The sequence below is a fragment of the Oncorhynchus gorbuscha genome, linkage group LG08 (assembly GCF_021184085.1).
Source record: "Oncorhynchus gorbuscha isolate QuinsamMale2020 ecotype Even-year linkage group LG08, OgorEven_v1.0, whole genome shotgun sequence".
NCBI lineage: Eukaryota > Metazoa > Chordata > Actinopteri > Salmoniformes > Salmonidae > Oncorhynchus > Oncorhynchus gorbuscha.
The window spans coordinates 45,960,134-45,981,975 of record NC_060180.1 but is presented as its reverse complement, the minus strand read 5'-3'; the positions used below and the strand labels follow the sequence as shown (position 1 = coordinate 45,981,975).

The 21,842-nt window shown below is 44.4% G+C and overlaps 1 protein-coding gene across 2 annotated transcripts in view; it reads left to right on the top strand.

The window, feature by feature from the left end:
• LOC124041727 (GREB1-like protein) overlaps nt 1–21,842 on the top strand; it is an 84,271-nt gene that overhangs the window by 42,218 nt on the left and 20,211 nt on the right. For both annotated transcript variants that reach the window (XM_046359656.1, XM_046359655.1), the window contains exons 2-12: nt 734–853; nt 3,838–3,997; nt 4,462–4,641; nt 4,943–5,119; nt 5,414–5,590; nt 6,539–6,664; nt 13,899–14,021; nt 17,185–17,322; nt 17,635–17,760; nt 18,541–18,678; nt 18,870–19,055. In XM_046359656.1, the coding sequence (XP_046215612.1) occupies nt 3,841–3,997; nt 4,462–4,641; nt 4,943–5,119; nt 5,414–5,590; nt 6,539–6,664; nt 13,899–14,021; nt 17,185–17,322; nt 17,635–17,760; nt 18,541–18,678; nt 18,870–19,055 (1,528 nt within the window). In that variant the 5' untranslated portion in view covers nt 734–853; nt 3,838–3,840. The remainder of the gene's footprint in view (nt 1–733; nt 854–3,837; nt 3,998–4,461; nt 4,642–4,942; nt 5,120–5,413; nt 5,591–6,538; nt 6,665–13,898; nt 14,022–17,184; nt 17,323–17,634; nt 17,761–18,540; nt 18,679–18,869; nt 19,056–21,842) is intronic.

The window sequence follows — 21,842 nt, the reverse complement described above, 5'->3', positions numbered from 1 at the left end:
TTTTTTTTGGTCCTCCAATGATCGGTATCGGTGTTGAAAAATCATTATCGGTCGACCTCTAGTGTGTATGTGTGAGCGCCCATATACAGTTTGTGTGTGAGTGTGCGCACACATGTGCATATACGTGTGTATTTGTGTGTGTGTGTGTGTATGATTACAAACCCTAACACTCTAGTGTGTTTTACAAATATACCCAGAGGCTACCGTATCACATAACCCCTGTTCACCGCCAACAGTCACTACATATGTCATGGTTTTGTGCAATCTGCTTCTCTTAACTTTTGAGTGGCCTCTCTCATTGCTCTAAGTGCAGCCATTCATTTTCATGGTCAGACATGTTGTGTGGAATAGTTGTACTGACTATTTAAAAGCATTTGTGTGTCTTTCAACCTTGAGTTTCCTTTCAATAGGATTTTTTAAATATTGGGTTTGATTTGATATCTTGAGATGAAAGGTGCTGCAGGCCTATCGTGTGTTATTTGCAGCAAATTCTTCTCCTTGCATACAGTATATCAACGGTATCAAAGCCTGATTCGACGCTCTCGCCCTTAAATACACCAGTGTGGCATGATCGTCTTCCTTAGTGCTAATCGGTTTCAGACAATTAGCCAACTATAACCCTTTAGCCTACTATACAGTATGTGTCCTGTATTCCATATGTCTGTTCATTTGGATCCTTGGGTGAAGATGCATTATGTTAATCTCATGTATTCATCTAACCAACTCTCTTTAGGTCTAGAACAGTGCTGCTGAGGGGGATGTCACTGCAGGACGTTTCGACACAGTGTTTCTTCTGACCCATCATGTAGTAGAGGAGAACAAATCCCTTCACGCCTGGGAACAATTACACAAGGTAAGGTCAGCTCCGCCAAAATGACGTGATAATACATGAGATTATCATGTTTTAAAGCCGTGTTGGGAAAGCAAGGTAAAGTCCGAATGGGAAAGATGTATAAAGAGAGAAAGGAGAGTCTTGTTCCTTAGGGCACACCGTAGCAAAACTTGTCAAAACGTAAAACCATAACGAGCATTTCTTTTTGGACAAGTTCAGATGGTACCTCCCCATTTCACAAAATATCTGACAATTTTCTTCAATTTAATTCCTAATGAACAAGCCCTATTTTTTTCCTCCCATATGGCCTCCTGGAATTTGCAAGCTTGTCACAGGACCAGACCTTAGTTCTGCCCGGGGGTTAGATTCTTGCAATATGGCCATTATGGCCACCCAGGCTCAGGAATCTGTGGAAGAATCTGAGACCGGTTTTCTGGTCAGCTTCCAGTTGCCTCTGAGAAAATTGAGATCTCAGTCACTTCACTTCTCCAAACATGATTCTGTCACTACCTGAAAACACAGATCAGACACTATTTCATCAATCATCAAACAGAAGTACGTCAAATGAAATCACGCCTGAAATAACTCCTGACCACCAATTCCTCTCCCTCTCTCCTGCTCCAGCCACATCCATTAGGCCACCTTTGTCCCGGTGTGGCTTTGTTGTGATGGAGCACGTGTTGAAGGGTCTCGTCTGTGTTCACCTCTCCACCTCTCCCATGTGTCAGCTTTGTGAGGTCACCACTATGGCTTCACTTTGTGAGGTTTAAGGACAAATCTGTTCTCTGCTGCTCTGGGCTCTCGAATTGACCTGGAAGTCCTCCGGAAAACCTCTTAAGGCATCAGCATGCTTCAGCTCGGCGAACCGAGTAAGGGTGTGCTCTCATACTAAAAAGACGTTTTCTTGAAAATTTTAAAAAAAAAAGCGGCAATATTACTGTTTGTCTATTTTTGAGATGCCGAAACCAGGCTGAATTCATTTGTCACGTTTCTGCCGAGAATTCTTCAATTAATTAAGATGTTTGGTGCAGTATTTCTCAAGTGAAAAAATTTGCATGAAACTGACTTCGGCTACCAACTTCGAGAAAAAAATGACTTGTGCACGAACAGCCAAAGACCAAAACGGACAAAAACGTCACAATGTTGTCATAATATATGGGAAGCATGTGGACGCCTTCACCAGGCTCCGCCACCTCTTTAAACATACCTTGGGTAGTTCTCTTTCTACCTTTCTCCATCCCATCCACCCGTCAGCTGAGGGAGAAATACTGTAGCTTCTTTATGTTAAGCTGCTTATCTCTGTCAAAGCACAATCAGGCACCACACTTAATCTTGTCCTTTGTCTGCCTTGGCTGGCCATATCCCACCCCCTCTCTACCTCTCTCAAGTCAAAGGGCTTTATTGGCATGGGAAACATATGTGTACATTGTCAAAGCTGTCTCTCTCTCCCTGTTTCTCTCTCCCTGTCTCTCTTTCTCTCTCTTGCTGTCTCTTTCTTCTCAGTCTCTCTGCCCCTTTTCCCTCTGGGTAGGTTCTTGGGTAATCAGCCAGGCTTGAACCTGTCCAGGCATGGGACAGGTTAGGGCAGGAACAGGACCTCGGATGGCTAACTGTTCCAACTTGATTACCAAGCCTGCCGTTTATTGATAGAATAAAAGGGTTCTGGGTTTTAGAAGGCGAAACTACAGTAGTTAAAGACAACCTGGGAAGAGGCATGCTTCTTCATTTTAAAAGGGTGAACAAAAACGCTTTTGAGTAGAATCAACATAGAAACTCAATAGTGCTTTGTATTGATCTCAGTAAAATAGGTTCTCTTGATTTAATGATTAACCCAGTTAAGTCGTCGTTGGTTGTATTTCATAATGGTTACCTTAGGCGAGGGGTATTTTGTCCAGTGGCAATTCACCTGTCAATCAAATGGTCTGGATTGGATGCCACTTGTTTTTTTTTACATGCAAAAAATAGATACAAATTGGTTAGTTATATTTAAATGTGATTTGTCTGCTAATTCTGCATGTACTATAGATATCATGTGTAGTCTATATTCCTGCACATTTCTTTTACATTGCAGATACAGGATTTTGTTTTGGACTAATTGTTTGATAGCCAAGCCATTTATACATCGCTTGGCATAGTCAACATGTAATATTGCTAGGCATAGAGTTAGTCAAAATACATGATATCACAAGTAATTGTGCCCCTAAAAAACCTGCACAGACAATGTGATGGTTACAGAGTCCTAGCTGTTCCCAAACAGATGAAGCCTTCAACCTGTGGCTTGACTTGGCTGTTAATGGTTGCGTTGATACAACACTACAGTAACACCTGCCAAATGTAGCCCAAGGACAATGGTAGGGAGGGTTTTTCAGGCCAAGACCATATGTTAGCTGGCAAAAAAATGCTACTTCCTCTTCAGTCCTTTATAATTGTAAACCATGCAAATGAATGGCTGGGTGATATGGAAAGGGCAATGACTAGAAAAAGGAGAGTAGCTTCAAGGATAGTTATTTAGTTGGACAGTCTGTACTTGGCTATTACCCTTGCCCTGCACTGGTCACTTCTGTTCTATTTGAACAAGCCCCCCCCCTCCTTACACTCTTCTGTACCACCAGGCCACATGTGTGTCCCCCTGTCTGTCCAGCTGCCACCTGCTTCCCAACCTCAACCCCAGGCCCACACAGCCGACCTCGGCAGATGTCCGGAGAGTGGACCAAAGGAGGGGGGCAATGAGGCCAGGGTGACATACTGAAATTCAGAAAGGGAGGGAAAGATCTAGAGACAAAACCAGAAAGAAATAGGGTAGGGATAAAGACAGAGGGGGGTTGTGTGTGTGTGCGCATGCATCTTCTTATGTGAGACTGTAAGTGCATCCTCGCATCTTTGTGACCCCTGGACAAGTATCCTTTGTAGATTGGATTTCTACTCTGTCCTCTCTTACTAATCGACATGGACGGAGCTGAACCTTGAGTGCATTTGTCCATGTTATACCGTTCTTCTCATTACAGATAATGGGGAATTCGTACGCAGGGCAGCTGAAATCTGCTCGCTTTGAGGAGGCCCTCCACAACTCCATCAAGGCCTCCCTACGCTCCAGCAGTGGAGACCCACAGCCCATCTTCACTCAGCTATACCTGGAGCCTGACCAGTATCCTGGCAACATGGATGGTACTTCTCTCTGTCTGCATGGCTCCATTCTATGTCCTCATCAAGGTCGTTATGTATAGAAACAGTGCAGAACACAAGCTATAGCCAGTTGACTCATTCATTAGTCGATCATAGATAACAGAAACACAGAGAGAAAAAAAACCTGTCTTTCTCTGATCATTATGTTAATGATAACCAGTTGAGTAGGACTTGAGAATTAGTCATTACATGATACCCACACACACAGCAAATCCCTATCATCTCACTCATTTAGTTCTCTTGAAGAGGAGGTAGACTTGAAAGTGGCCATGGTCATGTGTTATGGGTTTGTCCTTCTCTTGAAAAAGGACTTGCAAAGCCTCCGATCTCCTTCTCCTTGCCTTTTGTCTGGCATCTTCACTCCAGGAGAATTTGTTGTGTTGTGCGACGTGGTGTATGATTTGGGACATTATGTCTTACGGGGTCATTGTCTGTTATTGGGTCAGATATCAAGCCCAAGGTGGACCTGTGCATGCCGTGCGGGGGGGAGCCTAAGGGTCAGGATTTGCTAAACGGCCAGGCCTCTAACGGTCTGGAAGAGCTGGAGGAGGAGGACGACTCTGACACCAGCAGCCCCCCGTTGCCCTACCTCCACCAGGGCCCTGCGCCCGACGGCACCATGGACGGTAAAAAGCCTCAAAAAACATCTTATACTCCTTTTGTCCTGGGAACCCCCGGGGATTCAAATCCTTGCTAAAAAAAACAGATCTTAAGAACACATTCTCTACTTAGGAACACCACATGTTTGCAACAATATTCACCATGGTATGTTCCGATGTATCGTAGACATCTATACAGACATTATTCAGCAAGCTGATGACGATAATACTAATTCCAGTGAATGCGACCATGGTACGTGTACTGTGTGTTGTTGTTGTTTTGGATGTTTACTCCCGAGCTGACTGTTGTTCTGTCTCTTCTTCTCAGGGTTCTGTCAGGCCGGTAAGGACCTCCGTCTGGTCTCCATGGCAACGGAACCGATCGAAGTCCCAGCTGGCTTCGAGCTTGTCGGTGCCAAATCCTCCAGCGTCCCAGAGCACATCCTGGTGTGTTCCGTGGACAGGCGCTTTCTGCCTGATGAGAACGGGAAAAATGCACTTTTAGGTCAGTCCGGTCTCTCTGACCTGATATACTGAGGTAGACATATGAGTATTTTACCCGCTCAGCTTAGATGAGTCATCGGAAAGACTCGATTTTTACCACGCTCCATACTGTAGCTTGCAACTAGTTTTGATTACTGTTGCATTCAGCATTTGGTTAACCTGTGCTGTGGCCTCCTAATGCCACATTGAATTGAACAGCTTATTTTTGCTGTTCATCAATGTTTGGCGATAGAAATATTGACATAAGACTATAATGTATCCTTATAATATGTCCTCTATGTTATTGTGTGTGCAGGGTTTTCAGGGAACTGTGTTGGCTGTGGGGAGAAGGGGTTCCGGTACTTTACTGAGTTCTCCAACCACATCAACCTGAAGCTGGCCACGCAGCCCAAGAAGCAGAAGCACTTAAAATACTACCTGGTGAAGAACTCTCAGGGTGCTCTGTGCAAAGGACCCCTCATCTGCTGGAAAGGTGAGATGTCTCTCTGACCCTATCTGCATTCATTTCACACACTTTCTGCAACACTTTCTCTTATACCTGTGTTGTAACACTGTAATTACACTAGTAACATTGTATGTTGCTACAACTTGACTGGATGTTGCATAGTAGTTTAGTAAATGGTTACCCGGACTATTTGCATTGTGTTCCCCCCCAACCCCTCTTTTACCCTGCTTGCTATTCTCTGTTTATCTTCTATGCATAGTCACTTTAACTATACATTCATGTACATACTACCTCAATTGGGCCGACCAACCAATGCTCCCGCATATTGGCTAACCGGGCTATCTGCATTGTGTCCCACCACCCGCCAACCCCTCTTTTACGCTACTGCTACTCTCTGTTCATCATATATGCATTGTCACTTTAACCATATCTACATGAACATACTACCTCAATAAGCCTGACTAACTAACAGTCTGTATATAGCGTTGCTACTGTTTTATTTCTCTACACACACACACACACACACACACACACACACACACACACACACACACACACACACACACACACACACACACACACACACACACACACACACACACACACACACACACACACACACACACACACACACACACACACACACACACACACGTGTACCCCCCCCCCCCTGTAAGTAAGCATTTTACTGTAAGGTCTACCTGCACCTGTTGTATTCTGCGCACGTGACAAATTGTCTTGGATTTGATTTGATTTCAAATGCATTATAAATGCGTAGTAGCCTAATGGAGTTAAGTGGTTTTTGTAATAACGTAATAATAAATAAACATAATAATGTGGTATTGGTCTGGGGCTATAATTGTTTTATGACCCATCAATATACAGTATATACAACATGTATCATTGATTGATTCACTGATAATGTTTCCAGCTCTATTTTAAAATGTTATTTATTTCTCTCCTCCTTTTCCCCAGACTGCAAGATGCGCCAGTTCTCCAATAGCAATGCGTCCACCTCCAAGCCCAGTTCCTCATCCTCCCTGAGTTGCAAGGAGAATGGAGGCACCAACGGACACAGCTCTTCCGCTTTCTCCCTCTCAGGTAGGACACACACACCCTCCTCTTCCGCTTTCTCCCTCTCAGGTAGGACACACACACACCCTCCTCTTCCGCTTTCTCCCTCTCAGGTAGGACACAAACACCCTCCTCTTCCGCTTTCTCCCTCTCAGGTAGGACACACACACCCTCCTCTTCCGCTTTCTCCCTCTCAGGTAGGACACAAACACCCTCCTCTTCCGCTTTCTCCCTCTCAGGTAGGACACACACACCCTCCTTCCTCTTTCTCCCTCTCAGGTAGGACACACGCACACCCTTCTCTTCCTCTTTCTCCCTCTCAGGTAGGACACACACACCCTCCTTCCTCTTTCTCCCTCTCAGGTAGGACACACACACCCTCCTTCCTCTTTCTCCCTCTCAGGTAGGACACACGCACACCCTTCTCTTTCTCCCTCTCAGGTAGGACACACGCACACCCTTCTCTTCCTCTTTCTCCCTCTCAGGTAGGACACACGCACACCCTTCTCTTCCTCTTTCTCCCTCTCAGGTAGGACACACGCAAAACCTCCTTCCTCTTTCTCCCTCTCAGGTAGGACACACGCACACGCACACCCTCCTCTTCCCCTTTCTCCCTATCAGGTAGGACACACGCACACCCTCTTCCTCTTTCTCCCTCTCAGCTAGGACACACGCACACCCTCCTCTTCCTCCCTCTCAGGTAAGACACACGCACACCCTCTTTCTCTCTCTCAGGAAGGACACGCTCATGGCAGTCGACTCTGTCTCAGGTTATAGTGCTCATTCAGTGTGAGATCTAAGATGGACGAGGCAAAATGAATGGCAAATAAAACAAACTGTAAATTGAGAAATCATGTGACTAAACTAAGAAACTATGAAACAAAAATCAATTATATAAAGGATGATGGTAAAAAAGCTTTGGAGCACCTTAAATTACATTTTGGGCAAAAAGGCAAACTCTGCTCTATCATTCATTGAATCAGATGATTTATTCATCCCAAAACCATCTGATATTGCCAACTACTTACATTATTTATTGTCAAGAATAGCAAACTTGGGCATTAAATGCCAGCAACTAACTCTGAATGAATAATAATGGCGCCGGAGGGGATGGCTGCCGTTTTACAGGCTACTAAACAACTGTGCTATTTTGTTTGAAACTTATTTTGGACACAAATTTGCTGCTACCGTCTCTTATGACTGAAAAGAGCTTCTCGACATCAGAACAGTGATTACTCACCTCAAACTGGACAAAGATTTGTTCTTTAATGAGTCCGATGCAAAGGATGTACTGCTTTCCGGAGACCAGGCCTAAATCCCCGTCGTTCACGTGAAGAAAAGCTGGAGATACAGAGGGAGAAGGTCAGGGTCTCTTGTGAGGATTCGTAGGCAAGTGAGTAAATCGCCACTACCATCGGTTCTATTGTCCAACGTGCAATCCCTGGAAAACAAACTCGATCTACGGTCAAGACTATCCTACCAATGGGACATAAAAAGCTGCAATATCTTATGTTTCACCGAGTCATGGCTGAACGACGACACGGATAATATAGAGCTGGCTGGGTTTTCCATCAATCGGCAGGACAGAGCAGTTACGTCTGGGAAGACAAGGGGCGGGAGTGTGTGTATCTGTCAATAACTGCTGGTGTGCGATGTTTAATATTAAAGACATCTCAATGTAGTGCTCACCTGAGGTAGAGTACCTCATGATAAACTGTAGACCACAGTATCTACCAAGAGATTTATCATCTATATTATTCGTAGCTATCTATTTACCACCGCAAACTGATGCTGGAACTAAGACTGCACTCAGCAGACTTTCATGCAGGCAAACTTAAATCTGTTTTACCTCATTTCCACCAGCATGTCACAGATGCAACCAGAGGAGAATAAAAATCTAGACCACCTTTACTCCAAACACAGAGACACATGCAAAGCTCTCCCCCGCCCTCCATTTGACAAATCTGACCATAATTCTATCCTCCCGATTCCTGCTTACAAGCAAAGACTAAAGCAGCAGGAAGAAGCAGTGACTCGCTCAATACGGAAGTGGTCAGATGACGTGGATGCTACGCTACAGGACTGCTTTGCTAGCACAGACTGGAAGATGTTCTGTGATTCAGCCAATGGCATTGAGGAGTATACCACCTCAGTCAACGGCTTCATCAGTAAGTGCTTCGAAAATGTCATCCCCTCAGTAATCGTACGTACAGTACATATCTCAACCAGAAGTTATGGATTACAGGCAACATCTGCACCGAGCTAAAGGCTAGATCTGCCGCTTTCAAGAAGCGGGACATTAATCCAGACGCTTCTAAGAAATCCCGCTATGCCCTCCGACGAACCACCAAACAGGCAAAGCGTCAATACAGGACGGAGATTGAATCCTACTACACCGGCTCCGACGCTCGTGGGCTGTAGCAGGGCTAGCAAACTATTACGAACTACGAAGAGGAACCCAGCCGCGAGCTGCCCAGTGATGCGAACCTACCAGAAGAGTTAAATGCCTTTTATGCTCGCTTCAATGCAAGCAACACAGAGCACTAGCTGTCCCGGATGACTATGTGATTACGCTCTCTGTAGCCGATGTGAGCAAGACCGTTAAACATGTCAAAATTCACAAGGCCGAGGGGCAGACGGATTACCAGGGCGTGTAGCCATGAAGTGATTTGAAAGGCTAGTCAGGGCTCACATCAACACTACCATCCCAGAAGGCCCAAAAAATTGTCAAAGACTCCAGTCATCCATGTCATAGTGTCACAGGTCAGGTTTTCTCCCTTGAGGGTACTACCTGAGGTTGCCACTGGAGTGCACCCTTGGGTAACTTCCAGTATCCAGGTGACCCTGATTGGGCTTATTGGGATCACATGCTGGATGACTATTTAGTAGGTTCCTCTGTGGACTGGACCAGTTGCTCAGGTCTCATGTTTTGTTCAGTGTTCTCGTGTGCCCTTGTGTTGTTGTTTTGCTATGAAGATGTAAAATGTAAAATGTAAGATCTTGAGTAAATATTCTGGATTTACCCTTACCTCTGCCTGCTGTGTTTCTCTGCACCTGGGTGCGAGTTCGTACGAGCATTAATGTCACAGTAGACTGTTCTCACTGCTACCGCATGACAAATGGAACCGTAGTGCCAAGTCTAGGTCCAAAAGTCTCCTGAACAGCTTTTATAAGACGGCTGAACAATTAATCAAATGGTCACCCGGACTATTTACATTGGGGGGGAAAAAAGAATGTTGAACCAGATACAATGCTATTTCACAACTGACTCTCACCACGCTTATAGGGAGGGGCACTCAACATGTGCGGTACTAACACAAATGACTGTTGCTTGGCTGACAGAAATTGATAACGATATGATTGTGGGAGCGGTTTTGTCATGCATCTTTTGACATTATCAATCAGTCTGCTGCTGAAAAACGCGTGTTGTGGCTTTACATCCTCTGCTACACTTGAAGTCGGACGTTTACATACACCTTAGCCAACTACATTTAAACTCAGTTTTTCACAACTCCTGACATTTAATCCTAATAAAAATTATCTGTCTTAGGTCAGTTAGGATCACTTTATTTAAAGAATGTGAAATGTCAGAATAATAGCAGAGCTTTTATTTCTTTCATCACATTCCCAGTGGGTCAGAAGTTTACATACACTCAATTAGTATTTGTGGGGTGACAAGTAGCATAGTGGTTAGAGAGTTGGACTAGTAACTGAAAGGTTGCAAGATCGAATCCCTGAGCTGACAAGGTAAAAATCTGTCATTCTGCTCCTGAACAAGGCAGTTAACCCACTGTTCCTAGGCTGTCATTACAAATAAGAATTTGTTCTTAACTGACTTGCCTAGTTAAATAAAGGTATCATTGCTTTAAATTGTTTAACTTGTCAGGTTTGAAGGCCTCCTTGCACGCACACGCTTTTTCAGTTCTGCCCACAAATTTTCTATAGGATTGAGGTCAGGACTTTGTAATGGCCACTCCAATACCCTGCCTTTGTTGTCCTTAAGCCATTTTGCCACAACTTTGGAAGTATGCTTGGGGTTATTGTCCATTTCGAAGACCCATTTGCGACCAAGCTTTAACTTCCTGACTGATGTCTTGAGACGTTGCTTCAATATATCCACATAATTTTCCTCCCTCATGAAGCCATCTATTTCTTGAAGTGCACCAGTCCCTCCTGCAGCAAAGCACCCTCACAACATGATACTGCCACCCCTGTGCTTCACGGTTGGGATGGTGTTCTTCGGCTTGCAAGCCTCCCCCTTTTTCCTCCCAACATAACGATGGTCATTATGGCCAAACAGTTCTATTTTTGTTTCATCAGACCAGAGAACATTTCTCCAAAAAGTACGATCTTTGTCCCCACGTGAAGTTGCAAACCGAAGTCCAACTTTTTTAATAAGGCGGTTTTGGAGCAGTGGCTCCTTCCTTGCTGATCAGCCTTTTAGGTTATGTCGATATAGGACTCGTTTTACTGTGGATATAGATACTTTTGTACCCGTTTCCTCCAGCATCTTCACAAAGTCCTTTGCTGTTGTTCTGGGATTGATTTGCACTTTTCACACCAAAGTACATGAATCTCTAGGAGACGTCTAAGAGAACACGTCTCCTTCCTGAGCGGTATGATGGCTGCATGGTCCCATGGTGTTTATACTTGCTTACTATTGTTTGTACAGATGAACGTGGTACCTTCAGGCATTTGGAAATTGCTCCTAGGGACGAACCAGACTTGTGGAGGTCCCCCCAAAAATTCTGAGGTCTTGGCTGATTTCTCTTGAATTTCCCATGCGGCACTGAGTTTAAAGGTAGGCCTTGAAATACATCCATAGGTACACCTCCAATTGACTCAAATGATGTCAATTCGCCTATCAGAAGCTTCTAAAGCCATGACATAATTTTCTGGAATTTTCCAAGCCGTTTAAAGGCACAGTCAACTTAGTGTATGTAAACTTCTGACCCACTGGAATTGTGATACAGTGAATTAATCTGTCTGTAAACAATTGTTGGAAAAATGACTTGTGCCATGCACAAAGTAGATGTCCTACCGACTTGCCAAAACTATAGTTTGTTAACAAGACATTCGTGGAGTGGTTGAAAAAACAAGTTTTAATGATTCCAACCTAAGCGTATGTAAACTTCCGACTTCAACTGTATATCGTGAATTAAGAGTTAGTTACCTGTCTAACAGAACACCGAGGATGTTCTTTAATGGAAGCCTCTCTGACGTAAACCAGATAGAGTTTGGCATACCTCACGTTAGCTGCCTTGACTTTATTTTTATTAGTAACCTACCACTAGCATTGAGTAAAGCCTGCGTGTCCACATGCGCTGATGATTCGACATTGTATACGCCAGCAACCACAGCAAGTGAAAACACTGCTATACTCAACAAAGAGCTGCTGTCAGTTTTCAAATGGCTGGCAAGTAATAAAGTAGTCCTAAATATACAAAAAAAGCTTGGGACAAATCATTCACTAAACCCAAAATCTAATCTAAATGTTGCAATGAATGTGTCAGTTGAACAAATTGAGGAGACTAAACTGCTTGGTGCCACCCTAGATTGGTAGCTAAGATGGGGAGAGGTCTGTCTGTGATAAAGCGCCACTCTGCTTTCTTGATGTCCCAATCGACTAAACAAGACCTACAGGCCTTCGTTTTATCACACCTGAACTACTGCCCAGTTATATGGTCAAGTGCCATTAAAAAAAAGAGCATAAGTAAATGACTTGTCTCAGAACAGAGCAGCACGGCTGGCCCTTAAATGTACAAGGAGGGCTGATATCAATAACATACATGTCAATCTCCACGGCTGGCCCTTAAATGTACAAGGAGGGCTGATATCAATAACATACATGTCAATCTCCACGGCTGGCCCTTAAATGTACAAGGAGGGCTAATATCAATAACATACATGTCAATCTCCACGGCTGGCCCTTAAATGTACAAGGAGGGCTGATATCAATAACATCCATGTCAATCTCCACGGCTGGCCCTTAAATGTACAAGGAGGGCTGATATCAATAACATCCATGTCAATCTCCACGGCTGGCCCTTAAATGTACAAGGAGGGCTGATATCAATAACATACATGTCAATCTCCACGGCTGGCCCTTAAATGTACAAGGAGGGCTGATATCGATAACATGCATGTCAATCTCCACGGCTGGCCCTTAAATGTACAAGGAGGGCTAATATCGATAACATACATGTCAATCTCCACGGCTGGCCCTTAAATGTACAAGGAGGGCTGATATCAATAACATCCATGTCAATCTCCACGGCTGGCCCTTAAATGTACACAGTGGGCTGATATCAATAACATCCATGTCAATCTCCACGGCTGGCCCTTAAATGTACACAGTGGGCTGATATCAATAACATACAAGTCAATCTCTCCTGGCTCAAAGTAGAGGAGAGATTGACTGAATCACTACTTGTCTTTGTGAATTATACTAAGCGGTGTCAGGGGAAGGCCCCAAAAAATTGTCAGACTCCAGTCACCCAGGTCATAGACTGTTCTCTCTGCTACCGCATGGCAAGTGGTACCAGAGCGCCAAGGCTCCTTAACAGCTTCTACCCCCCAAGCTATAAGGCGGCTGAATAATGAATGAAATGGCCACCCGGACTATTGAAAGCAGCGAACTGTCTCTTCAAACATCTAACACACAGCGTAGACACCTATACATACCCCTACAAGACATACCACCAGGGGTTTCTTCACAGTCCCCAAGTCCATAACAGACTCTGGGAAACACACAGTACTACATGGAGCCATGACTACATGGGACTCTCTTCCACATCAAGTAACTCAAGCGAGCAGTAAAATCAGATTAAAAACACACACACGCACACACACATACTAAAATACTTGATGTGTTAGCTGTGCTGATACACACCATTGGCATGACTTCAGTGTCCTATCTCCTGACACTGACCTTGAGCTACGTCCTGCTCCCAGTTAGGTCATCACGCTCTGTCAGGGAAGGGTAGTGGTTTGACACAACACCCCTTCTCCTCTCCCCTCCCTCCTTCCCTCCCTCCCCTCATCTCCCATCCCTCCCTCCTTTGACCAAGATTACATCTGGCTTGAGTGTAGAGTGTCTGTTTGTTTACAACGCATTGTTTTGTTAAACAGGACTGTTATGGATTACTTGTTCTAATGGAACAATTGGATTGAGTCATTATTGTTGATTTGTTTGGAGAGATTTTGGTTAAAGCAATTTGACAGGACCCAACAGTCACCCTGTGCTCTTATTACCTTCCAGACTCCCCTCCTGCCAGGACTCCCTCTGCCCCCTCTGTGTTCTTCTCAGCACAGGACCTGGCCCGAGACTGCAGCTTCCTCAAGCCTTTGGCCTCTACCCCTGGGGGCAAGACTCTACCAATAGGTACAGCTCTTATTCTATCAAATCAAATCAAATGTTATTGGTCACATACACCTGGTTAGCAGATGTTATTGCGGGTGTAGTGAAATGCTTGTTTTTCTAGTTCCAACAGTGCAAGTAATATCTAACAATTTCACAAAAATACACACAATACACACATCTAAAGTAAAGGAGTGGAATTAAGAATACATGAATATTTGGACGAGCAATGTCATAGTGGCATAGATTAAGATACAGTAGAATACAATACTATATATACATAAGATATGAGTAATGCAAAATATATAAACATTATTAAAGTGACTAGTGTTCCATTATTAAAGTGACTAGTGTTCCATTATTAAAGTGACTAGTGTTCCATTATTAAAGTGGCCAGTGATTTCAAGCCTATGTACAGTTGAAGTTGGAAGTTTACATACACCTTCACCAAAAACGTTTAAACTCAGTTTTTCACAATTCCGGACATTTAATCCTAGTAAAAATATCACATTTTTATTTGGCGTACCCCCGACGGCATTGGGCGAATCCCCTGGAGGTGTACATTGTCAGGCAGAAACAGAGCGCTGGCAACCCACAGCGTCTTCCCCTAACAGGACTGGTAACCTATTCTCACCAGGTCTTTGAAACCTTGAACAAGAGTTTCAAATTTTATATGGTTTTATATTTGTAACATTTTGTCAGGAAATGCAGCTCTGTCTCAGGTTCTGCTGTGGTTGTACAGCCTTTCCTACAGGGTCGCAGGTTTCCCCCCGTGTCTACCCTTCTCAATGGCAAGGCTGTGCTCACCAAGCCTGTACTTTGTCAAGGTTTTTCTATAGTTTTGATCAGTAACCATGGTCAAATAGTTTGCCATGGTGGACTGTCGAATTAGATAGCGCTGCATTTTGCTTTGTGCTTCCCTATAGCTAATGTAGTTTTCTCTTTTGACTGCTGTTGTCATTTGGTTTATTCTGATTGATTGGATGTTCTGGTCCAAAAGGCTTCAGTGTGTTAGTAGAACAAGTTTGTGAACTCAGCATCCATGACCACCTGGATGGTGGTCATGATATAGGACTCGTTTTACTGTGGATAAAGATACTTTTGTACCTGTTTACTCCAGCATCTTCACAAGGTCCTTTGCTGTTGTTCTGGGATTGATTTGCACTTTTTGCACAAAAGTACGTTCATCTCCAGGAGACAGAACACGTCTCTTTCCTGAGCGGTTTGACAGCTGCGTGGTCCCATGGTGTTTATACTTGCATACTATTGTTTGTACAGATTAATGTGGTACCTTCAAGCATTTGGAAATTGCTCCCAAGAATGAACCAGACTTGTGGAGGTCTTTCTTCTGAGGTCTTGGCTGATTTCTCTTGAATTTCCCATAATGTCAAGCAAAGAGGCACTGAGTTTGAAGGTAGGCCTTGAAATACATCCACAGGTACACCTCCAATTGACTCAAATGATGTCAATTCGCATATCAGAAGCTTCTAAAGCCATGACATAATTTTCTGGAATTTTCCAAGCTGTTTAAAGGCACAGTCAACTTAGTGTATGTAAAAGTCTGACCCACTAGAATTGTGATACAGTGAAATATCAGTGAAATAATCTGTCTGTGAACAATTGTTGGAAAAAGTACTTGTCATGCACAAAGTAGATGTCCTAACCGACTTGCCAAAACTATAGTTTGTTAACAAGAAATGTGTGGAGTGGTTGAAAAACGGGTTTTAATGACTCCAACCTAAGTGTATGTAAACTTCCGACTTCAACTGTATATAGGGCAGCAGCCTCTAATGTGCTAGTGATGGCTATTTTAAAGTCTGATGGCCTTGAGATAGAAACTGTTTTTCAGTCTCTTGGTCCCAGATTTGATGCACCTGTACTGACCTCTCATTCTGGATGGTAGCGGGGTGAACAGGCAGTGGCTCGGGTGGTTGTTGTACTTTTTTTTTTTTACCTTCCTGTGACATTGGGTGCTGTAGGTGTCCTGGAGGGCAGGTAGTTTGCCCCAGTGATGCGTTGGGCACCACCCTCTGGAGAGCCCTGCCTTTGTGGGCGGTGCAGTTGGCGTACCAGGTGGTAATACAGTCTGACAGGATGCTCTCATTTGCGCATCTCTAAAAGTTTGTGAGGGTTTTAGGTGCCAAGCCAAATTTCTTCAGCCTCCTGAGGTCTGTGTGGGTGGACCATTTCAATTTGTCAGTGATGTGTAGGCTGAGGAACTTATTTCTGGATGACAATGTGTTAATCTATTTTATGTTTAATTATATCTCCATCGTATAGATATTGTTACCTCACAACATCAGCTTTAAAGTGTTTTACAGCATGGTACATTATATATAAATACTATCTAGTAATATTATGCAGACATGCCACATGTGCAATAAGCTTTAGCCCATGTATTTCTAAGGGTCAGGAAATAGCCCCAGCATCACTTCTGCTATGTGCCCTGGTCTGAGTAGGAGAAGGAGAAGGACCTGTTGCCTAGAAACAGGCTTGTTTACGTGGCCAAGCTTAGTCCAGTTGGAGCTGTGGTGTGTAGATTAGCCTCTTCTACTGACTGGAGACACACACACACACACACACACACACACACACACACACACACACACACACACACACACACACACACACACACACACACACACACACACACACACACACACACACACACACACACACACACACACACACACACACACACACACCTCATCAATACTGAGCAGAAAATCCCTGTAATGACTTTTTAAAACCTGGCTATCCATTAGCTCGTTTACAAGGTTGAAAGATGGACAGGCCTGGCCTACACATACCAATCAATGTGTTAGCGTAAATGCACACGCAGTGAATCTGAGACTGGAAAGTTCCCCATCAGTTCATTGGCAATAGGAAATCAATAGCTCAGTGTTAGGCGGCCCTAAATCATTCTTATGTATTGTTCAGTCTCTTTATTAGGAAGATACCTTTCAGGACAATTGGTTTTATTTTGTAAATATCAAATACATGTATTTATTTACTCTTTATTTACTATGAAGAAGATCTAAGCACGCACTTCGCGTATGGCGTCTCTCAGAAGGCTGTCAAAACGTTATCTTATGAAAGTTAATTATTTAGCGTTGAACCATCTGAAAAGGAATTGTGGTGAAATGCATCAATAATGTACGGTGTGTCTGTCTGTGTGTCTGTGTAGTACCCATGGCTTTAAGAGTGAACGGGCCGACCAACGGACTGGGTCCAGACGGCCACCCCCCTTTACTGAGCCCCTCTCAGGTGTCTCTGGGACCCCAGGGACAGGGGTACAGAACCTCCGACCTAGGAGACAACCCTGGTGAGCTCCACATTCGACTCCCTAACCTCTGTGATGTTAAACATACACAGGAAATGTCTGCTTGCTGTGTTCCTGTTATGGGTGAATTGCAATACATATTTACTATTCCGATTCCAATTTAATGTTTCTCTGCACCTGCGTTTTCTTTTTATTACAAATCTTAGTTTCTGAAATATGAAGTAGAATGTAGTATAATTTCTCATAGGTCACCATTGTAGAAGCCCTCTGAATTATTTTGAGAACCCAGACCCATATTCTGCAGTTACAACATGAATGAATTTTCATGTTTCTCTTGTATTGTTTTCTGTCCAGTTTCCTCTGCCATGATCTCAGGCCCGCCCAAAAAGCGCCACCGCGGTTGGCACCCTAACCCCCTGGTGCCAGTCCCCCCTACAGCCGTCCCTGTGTCCGCCATCCGACCCATCGTCTGCTCCCCAGGTCTGGCAGAGCTTTTGATAATGTTTCGTTGTTTATTTACATAGGGACACATTCATTTACAACACTGAAAAGGCAACAGTTAGATGAATTGCACCATCACACCACAGCGCATGCTTAACGCCCAGAGCGTGTCCTGAATAGATACAGCCCTAGTAGACTTTGTTTCATGAGGAATTATTTGAAATGTCATGCACCACCTGCATTCTTAGGAAAGAAATGGTGATATCTAGAACCTAAAAGTGTTCTTTGGCTGTTCCCATAGTTTGAAGAACCCTTTTTGTTCCAGGTAAAACCCCTTTGGGTTCAATGTAGAACCCTTTTGATTAAAAAAAAAACTAAAAAAAGAGTGCACTGTTGCCTCAGACATTGTGAAAACGTGTGTGTGTGTGTGTGTGTGTGTGTGTGTGTGTGTGTGTGTGTGTGTGTGTGTGTGTGTGTGTGTGTGTGTGTGTGTGTGTGTGTGTGTGTGTGTGTGTGTGTGTGTGTGTGTGTGTGTGTGTGTGTGAGAGAGAGAGTGCGCGTGTTACATCTGACGTTGATTATTACATTGGCCTTGCTTTTCGGGAGAAGGAAGGACAAAAGGTCCATGAAATGCTCTGTTGTCAGGGGAGATTCATTCAGCATCTCCATGGAGATAGGTTAGTGCAGATCTGAGCAGAAGCTGAAAGAGTGGGTACAAATTATCTTTAAGAATTAGAAAGGTCCTGATTTACAAGTTCTGCTTAATGTGCAGCAGTTTTGTAATCACAGTATTAACATGGTGTGTCTATTTCTGAACAGGCTCTGTGCTGGCCATACCCACTCCTCAGCTGCCTGTAGCAGGTGTCCTTCAGCCCCAACCCGTCACTGCTGGAGAGACTGTCATCGTCCCTGACAACCTGCTCAACACATCAGGAGTCCGTCCTGTTATCCTCATTGGTAAATCCTCCTCATAAAACTGTATTCTCAATTTTTAAAGACACTTGTACTGTACCAGGATGTGATTTAGAGAAAATAAAGAAAGACACACTCTATATAACTCCAAATTATTTAATGAAGCAACATTTCAGGACACAGTGTCTTCCTCAGGGTATATGATTGACTGACTGATTCTGGTGTTTGGTTTGCAGGGCATGGCACATTACCATACTTCTATGGGAACGTGGGGGACATTGTGGTGAGCCCTCTGCTGGTGAGCTGCTATAAGGGCAACCAGTTGACTGAGAAGACACTGTCCAGCCTGGGACTGACTGGCAGCCAACTACTCAGTGTGGAGACCATGATCCTCCTCACCCTGCAGTACCTTGCACGGCTAGGTAAAGGCTTCAAAAGGCTCATACACACACACACACGTTACATATGAAAGGCTTATTTAAAAAAGGTTTAATCAGAAATTGAGGCTCAGCTAAGCCAAAGCCTGTTTGTTTTAAAGTTTGGTAACACTGATGAGGTAGTTGGACCCCGCTCCCCCGTTGTAACTCAAAGTGCTCCATTAGCTGCTGCTGCTGCACTTGCTTTCACTAATGCACTTTAGTGGCTCCAAATAGCTAGCATGACCTTGAGTTGCTAAGAACTGTAATTTACTATGCTTCTCAGAGTTTTGACTGAAGAAGGACATGGATAATTTGAATCTAGCTGTTTTTTTCTGTCTGTCGGCAGGACAGAATGGCAGAGTCCGGTAAAGTCAGGGGGGGGGGGGGGGGGGTTTAACAACAGCTGGTGCGCAATCTCTAATATTAAGGAAGGCTCTGGATTCTGCTCGCCTGAGTTAGAATACCTCATAAGCTGTAGACCATACTATTTACTGTCTGTATTTTTCGTAGGTGTTTATTTACCACCACAGACTGATGCTGGCACTAAGGCCCCACTCAATGAGCTGGGCACGGCGCATAAGAAAATGCTCATCCAGTGGCGGAGCTCCCATGGGCTGGTGATTGTAATGCAGGAAAACTGAAATCCCTTTTACCTCATGTCTACCAGAATGTCACCTGTGCAACTAGAGGGATACAAATTGTAGATCATCTTTACTCCACATACAGAGACGAATACATAAAAGCTCTACCCCGCCCTCCATTTGGCAAATCGGACAATAAATCTATCCTTCTGATTCCTGATTACAAGCAAAAACTCAAACAGGAAGTACCAGTGACGCGCTCAATACGTAAAGTGGTCCGATGAAGCGGATGCTAAGCTACAGGACTGTTTCGCTAGCACAGACTGGAATATGTTCCAGGATTCATCCGATGGCATTGAGGAGTTTACCACATCAGTCACCGGCTTCATTAATAAGTGCATCTACGACATTGTCCCCACAATGACCATACTTACTTATCCCAACCAGAAGCCATGGATTACAGGCAACATCCACACTGAGCTAAAGGTTAGAGCTGCTGCTTTCAAGGAGCGGGACACTAATCCGGACACTTATAAGAAATCCCGCTATGCCCTCCAACGAAAAAGGCACAGCGTCGTTACAGGACTAAGATCGAATTCTACTACACTCTGACGCTCGTCGGATGTGGCAGGGCTTGTAAACTATCACGGAATATAAAGGAAAATCCAGCCAAGAGCTGCCCAGTGATGCGAGTCTACTAGACAAGATAAATATCTTCTATTCTCGATTCGAGGCTAGCAACACTTAACCATGCGTGAGAGCACCAGCTGTTCCGTACAATTATATGATTACACTCCCCGTAGCCAATGTGATAAAGACCTTTAAACAAGTTAACATTCACAAGGCCGCAGGGCCAGATGGATTAGCAGGAAGCATACTCAGAGCATGAGCTGACCAGCTGGCAAGTGTCTTCACTGACATTTTCAACCTCTCTCTGACCCAGTCTGTAATACCTACTTATTTCAAGCTAATCACCTTAGTCCTTGTGCCTAAGTACGCCAAGGTAACCTGACTACAGCCCCGTAGCACTCACATCTGTAGCCATGAAATGCTTTGAAATGCTGGTCATGGCTCACATCAACAGCATCATCCCAGAAACCCTGGACCCACTCTAATTTCCGTACCGCCCCAACAGATCTACAGATGATGCGATCTCTATTGCAATTCACAATTCCCTTTAACATCTGGACAAAAGGAACCCCTACGTGAGAGGGACGTTCATTGACTACAGCTCAGCGTTCAACATCATAGTGCCCTCAAAGCTCATCACTAAGCTAAGGACCCTGGAACTGAACCTATCCCTCTTCAACTGGGTCCCGGACTTCCTGATGGTCCAGCCCTAGGCGGTAAAGGGTAGGCAACAAGACATCTGCTACGCGGATCCTCAAGAAGGAGGCAGAGTGCGTGGCCGCGCACGAATCCTACACCATCATCAAGTTTGCATACGACACAACGGTGGTAGGCCTGATTACCGACGACGATGAGACAGCCATAGGGAGGAGGCCAGGATAGCAACCTCTCCCTAAATGTTGGCAAGACAAAGGAGCTTTTCGTGGACTACAGGAAACGGTGGGCCGCACACGCCACCATTCATATCGGCGGGGCTGTAGTAAAGTGGGTCGAGAGCTTCAAGTTCCTCAGTGTCCACATCACTAAAGACCTATCATGGTAATAAAATTTAAAAAACTCCATAAAACAGTCATGAAGAGGGCACGACAACACCTCTTCCCCCTCAGGAGGTTGAAAAGATTTAGCATTGGCCCTCCGATCCTCAAAAGTTCTACAGCTGCACCATTGAGGGCATCTTGACTGGCAGCATCTTGACTGGTATGGCAACCTCTCGGCATCTGACCGCAAGTTCACACAGAGGGTAGTTTGTACGGCCAGGAACATCACTGGGAGCAAACTCCCTGTCATTCAGGAACTCTATACCAGGTAGAGTCAGAGGAAGGCCCTAAAAATGGTCAAAGACTCTAGCCACCCATGTCATTGACCGTTATCTCTGCTCCCGCACAGCAGTGGTACCAAAGTGCAAAGACTGTTACCAAACGGCTCCTGAACAGCTTGTACCCCCAAGCTATAAGACTGCTGAACAGTTGATCAAATGGCTACCCGGACTATTTACCTTGACCCCCTTTTGTTATTTATTTCTTTACCTTAATTCTTTTGCATTGGCTCTATGCACACTCACTAGACTCTACCCACACAC